The 13,560-nt window shown below is 35.7% G+C and overlaps 2 protein-coding genes across 3 annotated transcripts in view; one reads left to right on the top strand and one right to left on the bottom strand.

The window, feature by feature from the left end:
• The first annotated feature begins 320 nt into the window (after window positions 1–320).
• Window positions 321–13,560, top strand: part of LOC137658428 (TBC1 domain family member 19) — a 92,949-nt gene continuing 79,709 nt past the window's right edge. For both annotated transcript variants that reach the window (XR_011047328.1, XM_068393135.1), the window contains exon 1: window positions 321–1,403. The gene's annotated coding sequence lies outside the window, so the exon portion shown is untranslated. The remainder of the gene's footprint in view (window positions 1,404–13,560) is intronic.
• LOC137658425 (thiol S-methyltransferase TMT1A-like) overlaps window positions 12,439–13,560 on the bottom strand; it is a 5,350-nt gene continuing 4,228 nt past the window's right edge. Inside the window, exon 5 of the mRNA XM_068393129.1 lies at window positions 12,439–13,347. Within this exon, the coding sequence (XP_068249230.1) occupies window positions 13,087–13,347 (261 nt within the window). The 3' untranslated portion in view covers window positions 12,439–13,086. The remainder of the gene's footprint in view (window positions 13,348–13,560) is intronic.

Consider the following 13,560-nt stretch of genomic DNA (forward strand, 5'->3'; position numbering starts at 1 on the left):
ATGATAGTTTTTCAACAATTTTAACAATTGACATGTTGGTTTTCACCAATCATATTTTCCCTCCAATTTCATTTAGACTCGTATCTCATCATCCGGAATTTGACTGCGGAAGTTTCATAATTTGTTCTTTCAAGTTACCTCCAATTTGAGGACAATTTGAAAAAAAAATGATAGTTTTTCAACAATTTTAACAATTGACATGTTGGTTTTCACCAATCATATTTTCCCTCCAATTTCGTTTAGACTCGTGTCTCATCAACTAGCCCTCTGCCGGGAATTCCGGAATTTAACTTCAGTTTCCTCTGGTCGGGTGTTCGCTGTTATTGTGTTGCAGGTTATTTCAGTGTTACAGCCAATATCTGGATTTGATTTGATGAAGCCAGTCGTTCTTGCATTAAGGACAATGTATATACTTACGAGTACAAGTAGAGTGCAGTTGACCATTTGGTACGATCATGTGGATAATCAAAATTCATTTCGGATTCCAACCGTTTGTTGTCATAGGTGTGTTCTGGAATATCAAAGGATTTGAAACCACACGAACGTGGAATGGTTATCGTAATGACATCATAACTGTATTTCCATAATATTGAAAGCCTTCCAACTCATTACACTTTTGAAATGATTAGGCTACGGTGATAAAATGTCATGCAGTTCCGAATACAGTAGCCTACGCCAAGATTCCGGAATTGTTGCAGCTACCGATGGATTTCTCCTACGTCCCTTTTAAATTTCTGTAAGACATTATGAAGTTTTTAGACAGGATTCTTATTTAATGTTATTGGTGTTAAAATATAAGAGGATATACGTGCATTCACTTTAAAGTTGCCAGATCGTGTCGTTCGTAAGTAGAGCTGGTGTGAGAAGCCAGTGAACATAGGCCTAGCATAGAAGTCTGTAATAAGTTATTCGTATTTCCAAGTGTCTTGATCCAGTCATTTCGGATTGCAAACATGAGTGGTTGTTTGATTCAATGCACATACCACGGGAAAGTAACCGACAATGTTAAAACAATGGAAGGAATACTTAGCACCTTATCCCCAGAATTTCTTGTGGATATTGAACTACGAGTAATCTCGCTGGTGTGAGATGCCAGTGAACATAGGCCTAGTATACAGTAGATGTCAGTCGTAAGTTATTCGCATTTCCAAGTGTCTTGATCCAGTCATTTCGGATGGCAAACATGAGTGGTTGTTTAATTCAGTGCACATAACATGGGAAAGTGACCGACAGTGTTAATGGAAGGAATACTTAGCACTTTATTGAACTACGAGTAATTTCATATTGAACTACGAGTAATCTCATCTTGGTCATAAAAATCAGATTAATATGGCTACGGGCGTATACAAACTCAAGCCATCGATACCGAACTCCTGGGAATATGGAATAGCATCGGGTTAATGGTAAGTGAAATATTTCACACAAATTTTACTTTAACATTGTTAGACCTATTTTCATCTCCAGGATCCATCTGTATCAGTTTCTATTCGTAATAAAGTTTGTCGTTCATAAACTTTCTCGTGGATGGTCGTAGTAGTATATATGATTTGCCAAATGTAACTTAGAGGGGCACTTAGTAAAACGTATGCCTTTACTACACCAAGAAGTTTTATTTTGCTCTTAACTCCACTGTGTACTTTTACTTCGTTGAATCATACCCACCATAACTAAGGTTTGGTCAAAATCGGTACGGTAGTTTCTGCGTAAAGTTGCTCGTAAACAAATAAATATAATTAAACTAACAAACAGGCGAAACAGACGGGTGAATACATACTCTTCGCAAAATCTTTTGATTTTGACAATAGATTTGTACTGCTTGTCGTGTATAATTGTATCTGACATTTCACTGCTACTGTTCACTAGTTATTTTCCTCTTGTTTATTTTTATTTGTGTATTCTGTTGCAATTTTTTTCATTAGTTTCCCAAGACCATTTTATTCTAAAAATAGTTATATATATATATATATATATATATATATATATATATATATATATATATATATATATATATATATATATATATATATATATGTATGTGTATATGTATGTATATATATGTATATATGTATGTATATGTATGTATATATTATATATATGTATGTATATGTATGTATATATTATATATATGTATATATATATGTATATATTTATTGTATATATATGCATATATTTATTTTAGGTAAAGTTTTAGATTCAACTAAATTGGGAAATGTATTATATTAATATATTTTCCTAGTAAAGCACGTGATAACAAAAAACTTTCTCTCAATACATTATTGACGCTGATGTCTACTTACAGAGATAATTATTCAGTTATTGTAGGTCTGCATTTTATTTCTAAGTGTTCTGTATACCTTTACGCTGCCACGGGACCTAGCTCTTGTTCGTTTGTATGTCTGTTTTCATCTTACTTGGCTCCGCCCCATTGCGTAATGTGACAATATTTGCTTGAATGCGCATTTGCTCCTCCCACTAATGTCGCTCCTCCAATCTAAATACTACTGGGTTCTTTTCAAGGGTTATTATTGGACGATTCATTGGTCTCACAGTCTTGTTTCAAGGATCTGTTTTTCGTGCAATATAACATTGTAAACGATAGTATTTTGTTTTTTTCCCTATTTCATTATGGGAGAAACCCGTGATTGTCGTTTGTTTTCGGTTTTCAAAAGTTCCGGTTTCTATATTTTCAGCACACGTCACTTAACTGTCATGGATCCTCCGGTACGGTTGTGTGAAATATGTCGTTATTCCTGGGTTCTTTTCAAGGGTTATTATTGGACGATTCATTGGTCTCTCAGTCTTGTTTCAAGGATCTGTTTTTCGTGCAATATAACATTGTAAACGATAGTATTTTGTTTTTTTCCCTATTTCATTATGGGAGAAACCCGTGATTGTCGTTTGTTTTCGGTTTTCAAAAGTTCCGGTTTCTATATTTTCAGCACACGTCACTTAACTGTCATGGATCCTCCGGTACGGTTGTGTGAAATATGTCGTTATTCCTATTTTGATGTGATCGGCTGATTTCATGGGAATTATAATGGAACTCCTGAAGTAGTGAATCGTTTTCTAAGGGAGCATTCCGTATTACCTTTAAGTGTCCAGTGTGGTAAATGTGATTCGCCTTTTAATCAGAGGCTGAACGTATTCCAGTACTTGATGATTCAGAAGAGGGTCAACCACAACCTTCCACATCTTCATCGTCATCTTCCGTTTAAGGTAAGAAGTGATTTAACAAAATATATATATTCAAATTTACCCCTGGTTAAAGGGGGGGTCGCAGGGGGGGCGAAGCCCCCCCCCCCCCGGTAGGGGTACAGGGCCCCTAGGTTAGGTTAGGTGGGTTTGTTAGGTTCTGTGGTGCCCTGAAAATTACTGTGGCCTTAAGGGGGGGTCGCAAGGGGGGCGAAGCCCCCCCCCGGTAGGGGTACAGGGCCCCTAGGTTAGGTTAGGTGGGTTTGTTAGGTTCTGTGGTGCCTTGAAAATTACTGTGGCCATAAGGGGGGTCGCAGGGGGGGCGAAGCCCCCCCCCCCCCCCCCCCCCCCCGGTAGGGGTACAGGGCCCCTAGGTTAGGTTAGGTGGGTTTGTTAGGTTCTGTGGTGCCCTGAAAATTACTGTGGCTTTAAGGGGGGGTCGCTGGGGGGCCCTACCCCCCTTCCCCCGGTAGGCCTAGTTAGGGGTATGGGGGAGGGGTGCTGGAACATTAATTATTCATTTATTGCAAATATCATTCAATGCCCCAACACCCTCCCCCCCCCTTCCCCCACCCAAAACCCCGGTTCCCAAAGGGTGTCCCCCATAATTGGTGGGATGAACTAGGGTATACATAGTAAATCTCTAAATCGGTTGGTTTGCAGTCAAAATAAACGTTAAATTCATTGAAACCACACTATTTCTGATGCAACAAATATATTTTTATTGCATTTTTCCAAATTTGGCTGAAACTAAAAATTTACCTTATTTTATATATATGCATATATTTATTGTATATATATGTATATATATATTGTATATATATATGCATATATTTATTGTATATATATATGTATATATTTATTGTATATATATATATGTATATATTTATTGTATATATATATGTATATATTTATTGTATATATATATATATGTATATATTTATTGTATATATATATATATGTATATATTTATTGTATATATATGTATATATTTATTGTATATATATGTATATATTTATTGTATATATATGTATATATATATATATGTATATATTTATTGTATATATATATGTATATATTTATTGCATATATATATGTATATATTTATTGTATATATATATATGTATATATTTATTGTACATATATATGTATATATTTATTGTACATATATATGTATATATTTATTGTACATATATATGTATATATTTATTGTACATATGTATATATTTATTGTACATATATATGTATACAGTGAACCCTCGCTACTTCGCGGTTCGACAATCGCGGATTCACCACTTCGCGGGGTTTTTCCATAACCCATATATATATACATATCGCGGATTTTCCGGAAAATTCGAAAATACTGCGAAATCTGAAGAAGCCCAAATACGATATTTTGTTACCTGTAATTCCATTAATACTGTAATTAGTAATATCTGCTCTTACTGATTGTTCATTGCATTACATATGATATATAATTCAGCACAGAAAGAAATAAAACACGAAAAGAGAATGTGATCATACGATAATTCAGTACGTAGTAAAATTAAATCGAACATGAAACGCAAATCAGATGCAGTCATACCATATTAGAATGGTGTGTACTGTAATGGATGTGCTTCTTTTCCATGAATCTTTTGTATGTATACGTACGTAATATTCTTTGTTGCAAAAATCACATTTCGAATAAGCGTACGAGAGAGAGAGAGAGAGAGAGAGAGAGAGAGAGGCGTAAAATAGCGTACGTAAAGTGTGTATTATTATTATTGTTATTATTATTATTATTGTTGTTGTTGTTAATAAAATTATTATTGTTATTATTATTATTATCATTATTATTATTATTATTACTGTACAGTATTATTATCATTATTTATTATTATTACGGTATTGTACTTAATCTACGTACGTTCAGTATGCGCGGGGCATCTTCTATGAGTAGGTAACCAACGCATCATAGTTCTGTAAGACGGGTTGTGATTGGTTCAAGCGCTGATAGATGACGAATCAGAACTCAAGTTTTGTTATCTAGCCTGTGATTGGTGTTTTGCCCGCATCTTCTACCCGCAGCATCAAAGTTCTCGCGGGGCTGGATCGTTCACTCTCTGTTACCGCGTATCGCTGAGTAGACGTTCTTAAGTTTGTGAAGTTTAATCTGTGCTGTGTGCGACCTTTTTAAGTTGAACTTTTTGTTACAGTACTGTACGTAAATCCTACTGTAATGGCTCCCAAGCGTTCTGCTTCTCTTAAGGCTGGTAGTGAGCCTAAACGCCACCGAAGGATGATGACGATAGCTGAGAAGGTTACGCTTCTCGACATGTTAAAAGATGGTAGAAGTTACGCGGCCGCCGGCCGCCATTTTGGCATCAACGAATCCACCGTTCGCTATATCAAAAAGGACGAGGCGAACATTAGAAAGACGGCTGCAATCACCTTTAGCAGATCAGCGAAGCGAGTCGTTACAACGCGTAATAAAACGATCGTACGCATGGAAGGTGCTTTAGCTGTGTGGATTGCCGACTGCCGGAAGAAGAACATAGCGTTGGATACGAACACCATCCAAACAAAGGCTTTGAGTTTATATGAGAATTTTGCTGCAAAGGAACCTAAAGACGACGACGGCAACCATGCTGAAGATGATGATGATGCAGATGATCCTCAACCAGGGACATCCACTGATTCCCAGCCTCAGAAACGTTTTTCTGCAAGCAAAGGATGGTTCGCGAAGTTTCAGAAACGCTTCGCCCTGAAAAGCGTTTCCCTGCATGGGGAGTCTGCTTCCGTTGACACTGCCGCTGCTGAAACTTACGTGAACCAGACGTTCAAGAATATTATCGCCGAAGGTGGATACAAGCCGGAACAAGTCTTTAATATGGATGAGACTGGCTTGTTTTGGAAGAGAATGCCGTCGCGAACTTTCCTGTTCAAAGAGGAAGCCAAAGCCTCTGGCTTTAAGGCATTCAAGGATCGCGTTACCCTCGTGATGTGTGGCAATGCTGCTGGATTTTTGTTAAAGCCGGGGTTTATTTATAAGTCGAAAAATCCTCGCGCTTTGAAAAATAAAAATAAGAATCTCCTTCCCGTGCACTGGATGCATAATCAAAAAGCATGGATTACGAAGATGCTGACCTCCAACTGGTTCCACCAGTGTTTTATCCCGCAAGTCAGTAAATATCTCTTAGAGAAGGGCTTGCCATTCAAGATCCTTCTCCTTATGGATAACGCTGGTGGACACGCAACTGACCTGTCGCATGAGGGCATTCAGGTTGAGTTCCTGCCACCCAACACCACGTCATTAATTCAACCGATGGACCAGGGGGTTATCAGGGCGTTCAAGGCCCTCTACACGAAGAATACCTTGGCGGACCTCGTTGCGTGTGTGGATGCTGCCCAAGATGACGAGGATGAAGATTTTAACTTGAAGGCGTACTGGCGGCAGTACACCATAGCCACGTGCCTGCAGAATATTCAGAAGGCACTTCAAGAGATGAAACCTGCAACCGTGAATGCGAGCTGGAAGAAGTTGTGGCCCGATATTGTTTACGACGACAAGGGATTTACTCCGTCGGAAATCCAACACTCTGCAATACGGAAATCTGTGCAGTTGGCTGCCATAATTGGAGGTGACGGGTTTGGCGACATGACGACTGAAGACGTCGACGAGTTGTTGGACTGCCATTCCCAGCCCCTAACTGACGCAGACCTCGAAGACCTGACGAAATCGGCAAGTGAGGAAGAGAGTGATACCCAGGAAGAGACCCAAGAAAATGTCGAAGAAACGGGCTTAACATTAGAACGGCTTGCCAAGGCCTGCAACCACGCGAAGGAGTTGAAAGAAATGTTGCAAGAGTGGGACGAGGATATGGTTCGCTCGATGCAATTCTGCAACAAGGTTGATGACATAATGACTCCCTACAAAATGCTCTTGGATCGAAAAAAGAAGCAGCGGCAACAACTTCCGATCACAATGTTCTTCCAGCCTCGCAAAAAAGAGCCAGTTCCTCCTGCTAGTACGCCTCCGGAAGAAATTGAAGTTTCCCAGGAAGAAGTTGAAGAGGTGTCCCAGGAAAAGACACCTCCGTCTGAAGAGACGTAAAATACTATCATTGGCTGCACAGTAGAACACATCATCAGCTTCATCATCATCATTTCTACTGTGCAGCAAATTCATCGCCATCACCATTCAAGTTTTTCTTCAACTTCTTTCGTGGTGAGTACAGTAACAATCTTTATTTTTTACTTTAATATTCTTACTGCCTGTTTTATAGTTTAGTAATGTACGTACTGTATGCATTAAGTTAAAGGGAAGGTTTTAAAAGTCTACATGTTGTAACCTATCATATTTTTTTTGTTTAAAATTTACATTTACGTACGTAAAACAATCTCTCTCTCTCTCTCTCTCTCTCTCTCTCTCTCTCTCTCTCTCTCTCTCTCTCTCTCGTAAATTGTTTTCCTGCTTTGCTACGTACAATACTGTATAATTTATATTTGTAAGGTAACATATTTTGTAAATGCTTTTACTGTAAATACTGTATGTACTGTATCATTATTTATCACTATCATCATGCGCGTTAAATGCCTTGTTTGTTCTGAGCGTGGTTGTTTACTGAGCGTACACGCCGTCGTTTCAGGCGGCGTCATAAAGAAAAACATTTCATTTGGAAGTCCTAAGAAAAATACGTAAACTAAAACATTGGTAATAAACAAATCAACATACAGTACAGTACTGTATAATCAAAATAATCGATGCAAAAACTAACCTATACATATATGTGTACTGTACACTAAATGAGTTTGTTTCTTCATTATGATCAGAGATGAACATAAACAAAACATTGGTTGCCATTTTTTATCGTGCTTTTTAGGTGTTTAGGAAACGCATGATATAAAATCGCCTTTAATATTTGTGCCTGTTTTAGTTTAGGGTGCTGTAGTACATGCATTAAGTGTTCTGTACATTAAAGGGTGGTTTGTTAACAGTACTACGTACAAGGGAAGGTTTTAAAAGTCCGAATATACATGTTAAATAAATAGGTAAATATGATGTCACTACTTCGTGGATTTTCACCTATCGCGCCCGCGTCTGGAACCTATCTACCGCGATAAACGAGGGTTCACTGTATATTTATTGTACATATATATGTATATATATATGTATATATTTATTGTATATATATATATATTTATTGTACATATATATGTATATATTTATTGTATATATATATGTATATATTTATTGTATATATATATATATATATGTATATATTTATTGTACATATATATGTATATATTTATTGTATATATATATGTATATATTTATTATATATATATGTATGTATATATTTATTATATATATATATGTATGTATATATTTATTATATATATATATATATATATATATATATATATATATATATATATATATATATATATATATATATAATTTTTGACAGTAGAATTGTAATAACGACCAACCTATTGCTAGAACAATATGTTTTCGGGAAAGTAATGAGACAGGGATAATTACAAATGTATGTGAAATATAAATTATGCAAATTCTCGGAAAGGATAGATATGAGTTGTGCATAACTAGCTATGGTGCATATGTGTCATGATGCAATTTTGCAACTACGTTTAAAACACGAAAATGTAGTCTTATTAATCACAATTATGAGATACCTAACCTAATTTAGTATGCTTGATTAGGAGATGTACTGTAGAATTTATGACTAGAGGGTTAGAACTCAAAAGATACGGGGGCATGTTTAAACTTATTCTGATGTGTCAGACTTATAATAATTATTGAACTACTTTACTTACGTTTCTCCTCGGCAGCTTTTCTGGTTCTATACTGCAAAGTGCCCTACTCTCTACAGGACCTTCACAGTCATTTTATCACATGCATTCTATGGGCATTCAACATTTCACACCACACGTTGACCGTTTATTATCAAATTACAAAGCATCGAAGCAACAAGAGTGCCTTAAAAATCAGATATTCAACCAAACCTTGTATAGTACATTGCATCCTCCCTGGTATAGGAACCGTACCCTAATTCCTCTGGCACTATTTTTTTTCCATACTGTAAGTTTGTTAAGTATGGCTAGAGGCCACGCGTATGTTTATTGGTATATTTTACTTTGGTAGATATAGGATTGCGGCAGATTATGTTTAGCATTTGAAAGCTGAAAAAATTATGAATTTCAAGCATTTATTAAACGTGCCGCAGACCTTTTATGACAGGATTGAATTATTATTATTATTATTCGGTAGTAGACCCAATTTTAAACAAGTTTCTTTAAAAACGTAACTGCTTCAGTGGCATTTATCTTGAAGTTGGGCTTCTCAATAACAATTGTGAAGCTCAACTAAAAAATAAATGCCACTGAGACTGCTATTATCATTATTATTATTATTATTATTATTATTATTATTATTAGGTAACCTTATAACCTTAGTTTAAAAAGCATTTTGTCCACACGACGAGCTTTGTTCGTTGAACTTTAAAAGTCGTTAGAAGCGTAGAAGCAACGAACAAAGTTCCGTGCAAGGCCTTGGTTCGGTGTATTTTTTTCCGCATGATTACCGAAGTAACTAGAGATGTGCTCTTTGGTGGTTAAAGAGTGGGAAGAAGTCGTTGCCCATCGGCTGACCTACAAAGATGCGTTTCTCACCAATGCTAATGATATACCATTTCTGTATCCTCTACTTTAAAGTTTTATCCAACTTGTTTTATTGGTCCCGTGAGTAACTTTAAACTTGATTGAGGAGTTTAAACAACACCCTTCAGCCTTTGGGATGTGAGAACTGGTGTGTATAGAGAGGTGCAGAAATGTCTAAGAACTCTGGCTACTAATATCAATAATGCTATTGAAGAAGAGTTGAAGTTGATGTGCTTTTTCGCAGTCAACATAGACGAGAAATGCTACAAGTTTCGGGTATAATTTTACATAAAATGTGCTTGGAAATCTTTGCTGTATTGTGCATTGTAGTCCTGTATAATCGTATCCTATTGACAGATGAAGTAATGTTGCTTGTAATAGGGATTCGGCACTAAAACTCGACTCAAATTAGTACAGTATCATGTTTGGTGATTGCTCGTTCCAGTTTCGAGACTATATGGTAAAATGTATTTGGATGTAATTTATGAAATCGAGTTTTGATTCACAATTACAATTCCTGTAGTATTGTAACATGACTTCCAATTTCTTTTTCGTTTTTGCACCATTTTTTAGCGCAGCAATAACAGCGCACAAGAGAATTATCTTTTTGCGCGAACGACTGTCCATTTTCTCGTTAGGGTTACTGTAATATTAATCACTGGCTGCTCGTGTCATCGTTTGGAAGAAGTATAAAGACCTCTGCCGAACTTGTTCGTTGAGAAACAAAAGTTCACCGAACAATGGTCTGTCATGTGGAGGAGCCTAACATGGAAAGTAACCCAGTGTGGAAGGAAACAGGGGAATAACAAATAAACTACATATAATAAGTAAGGATTAAAAAAAGTATTTAACGATCAATTATTACGTTAAAATATTGTAGACTGTCATTTATGAACAATGAAAAGAGACTTATCTCAACTTGTTTAACATGAAAGCATTAATAACAAGTTTGAATTATTGAATTGCCTCCGATTTAACAGCCCGTTTAGGAAGACCGTCCAAATAATGACTGAAACATTAGGTAATGATTATGTAACAAAAAAAAAATAAATAAAAACTGATATTTTTTTTCTTTGTTTTTTTATTCTTTTTTAAAGAAAATCTTAACCAGAGCCTTGTAGTCTAATGATAACAATTTATGCATGTGGAAAGTCAGTTTATTACTTAATTTTGCTTATATCGTTTTGTGTATGAAGCAAATGTTAAGAATTCTCTTGCTTGAGGGTAAACTCGGGCACACTATACCATCTTATTTCTCTTCTTGTGTTAAAGTTTTTATAGTCAACATAGGAAATATTTATTTTAATGTTACTGTTCTTTCTGTATTTTATTTTTCCTTTTTTTTCCCTCTCCTCTGGGCTATTTTCCCTGTTGGAGCCCCTGGGCTTACAGCATCCTGCTTTTCCAACTAGGGTTGTAGTTTAGCAAGTAATAATAATAGTAATAATAGGATAGTGATTTCAAAACTGACAATAAATTGTTATGTTAAATCTTAGGTTTTAGTCAACGCTACCTATATAGGTCTACTCTCTCGATGGGTATCTTCAGCTTTAGGAAAAATTATAAATAAATAAGTGAATGAGCGAGGTTTTGAAGTATCTTTGCTATCAGAGATCCAATTAATTTTACCTCTATTATTTTACTTTTACTTATTTTACTTTTACTTTTCGAAAGGAAGACTATAATCAGGTCAGGTATATTCCCTAACAACTATTATTTGCAGATTCTACGGAAAGACAATAACAAAGCATCTTGAATAATAATAATAATAATAATAATGATAGTATGGCTCGGGAGTCTAGGCCTATGCGATTGGCTTCATAGCACTTTTTTCTTATAAAAATATAATTACATTTTATTCATTTACATTATTTGTGTAACGATTCTATTTCAAATATAACAGAAGTATAACAAAATATAGATATGAACTCATTTTTATAAATATGAATAAATCAACATAAATCAAAATCATAATACATAATCTAAAAATTCTTTTGTTACGTACTTAAATATACTGTCAGTGTTTACATTTAATATATATCCTATGGGATTTTAATTTATCTTTCAAAAAAATATTACATCTTGGTAGCTTTGAGGTTCACTACTACACTGTATTCTAGAAGTTTTATTCCATCTGTGACCTAGTTGTGGAATGATGATCTTAATCTGGTAGTTGAATCAGTGGAACTTCAAAAGTTCAAACTTGCGACAAATGTTATTATGTTGAACAGACTGACATAAGTCTTTTTATAGTTTATATATGACATATCCGTTTTCACGATGGCTGTAATTTCACCCAATAAGCTGCGCGTTGGCTGACCTGGTGTATCTGGACCGTGGGTGGCATTGCGAGCCTAGCGTGGACAATAATCCGCAATGCCGCAAGGTTTTGTAAAGTTGGCTATTTTGCTTAAGTGCACGATCGAATGCATAATTTTCCTTATGGTGACTGGGTCATTTGCGACTTGATATACTTAGGTGAGAACAAATACATCAGACGGTTTTTCTGTGGTCAATGAAACAAAAAATAACAAACAGGAAAAGATTCTTTATTCTTCGATTTTATTGAGACAGCCAAAGACAGTGGTAGAGTTTTAAATGGCACCAATATAGATATTAATGCCGATCAACAAAACGAAGCAATTAACATTCGAATTGACTCAACTATTTACCTTTGAATACTGATATTGTAAGATGGCAAAGTACATATATACGCGGGTACTAGCGTTTGGTCTTTGGCCTAAATTTAATAATGTAACGCTGTGAGTTGTTATAATCATAGATTCTATTACTTCTCATAAATGCAATTATTTCATGAAATCAATTAGTTTTTATTGCAATTAAATATTTAGCATTTATAAGTTTCTTGAAATTTTCATTTTGAAACATTTCCTTTGAAACCTGTTACCGTAGGAGATTGAACACTTTGAGCCTTTTTTCCTATAGTCAACGCAAATAATATTATGCAAGAGTAAAAAGATATCCAATAACACAACATAGCAATAGGCTGCAGTAGATGAAACTTGCAATGCCTTCCTTATTCTTTCAACAATTGCTAAGTGTAGCAATTGTTGCATTGATATATCTCTGCCTAATTATAGAAGGGGGATAATTGTTTGCCTAATATAATGCGAAAATTTATTAATATATATTGCTGCAGAAAATGTGCTGGAACTCGATGTTTAAGGCTACCCAAGCTCATGTATTACATGAAATGTGTAATTACAAGCTTCACTTAGTAGCTTCTCCAATAACATGTGGTGCTCCAACTTTGAATAGAGTATACAGAATTGGAGCGTACAAGTACTTGGCCTCCACTTGGGAGAACCCGGCTCCTCTTATGATAGGAAGAGGATCTCGGTTGAGTCTGCAACCCACGAAGAGAAAAGGCCATATTCCGGTGATTGTGAGGAGAGACTGCATGAAACGACGTGCTCTGTGTTTCTTCGTGTCCCATTCACGTACATGTTCCATGAAGAGGAATTTCCCACCCTGTCGATGTAGTATCATTGGATAACCTGTCTTTAATAACTTATTTGATGTATAACGTGCATATACTAATTGCTGTGTACATAAATAGGCAATTCATTGCCTTGTGTGGTACTAGGGAGACCTATTAACAAGATGCAAGTTTAATATCATTTGAAATTTGAAGTTCATTAATAAATAATTTTACAAAACCGTTTCTTAAGTGGCCAGAGAACC

This window comes from Palaemon carinicauda, chromosome 19 (assembly GCF_036898095.1).
Source record: "Palaemon carinicauda isolate YSFRI2023 chromosome 19, ASM3689809v2, whole genome shotgun sequence".
In the NCBI taxonomy this organism is placed as follows: Eukaryota; Metazoa; Arthropoda; class Malacostraca; order Decapoda; family Palaemonidae; genus Palaemon; species Palaemon carinicauda.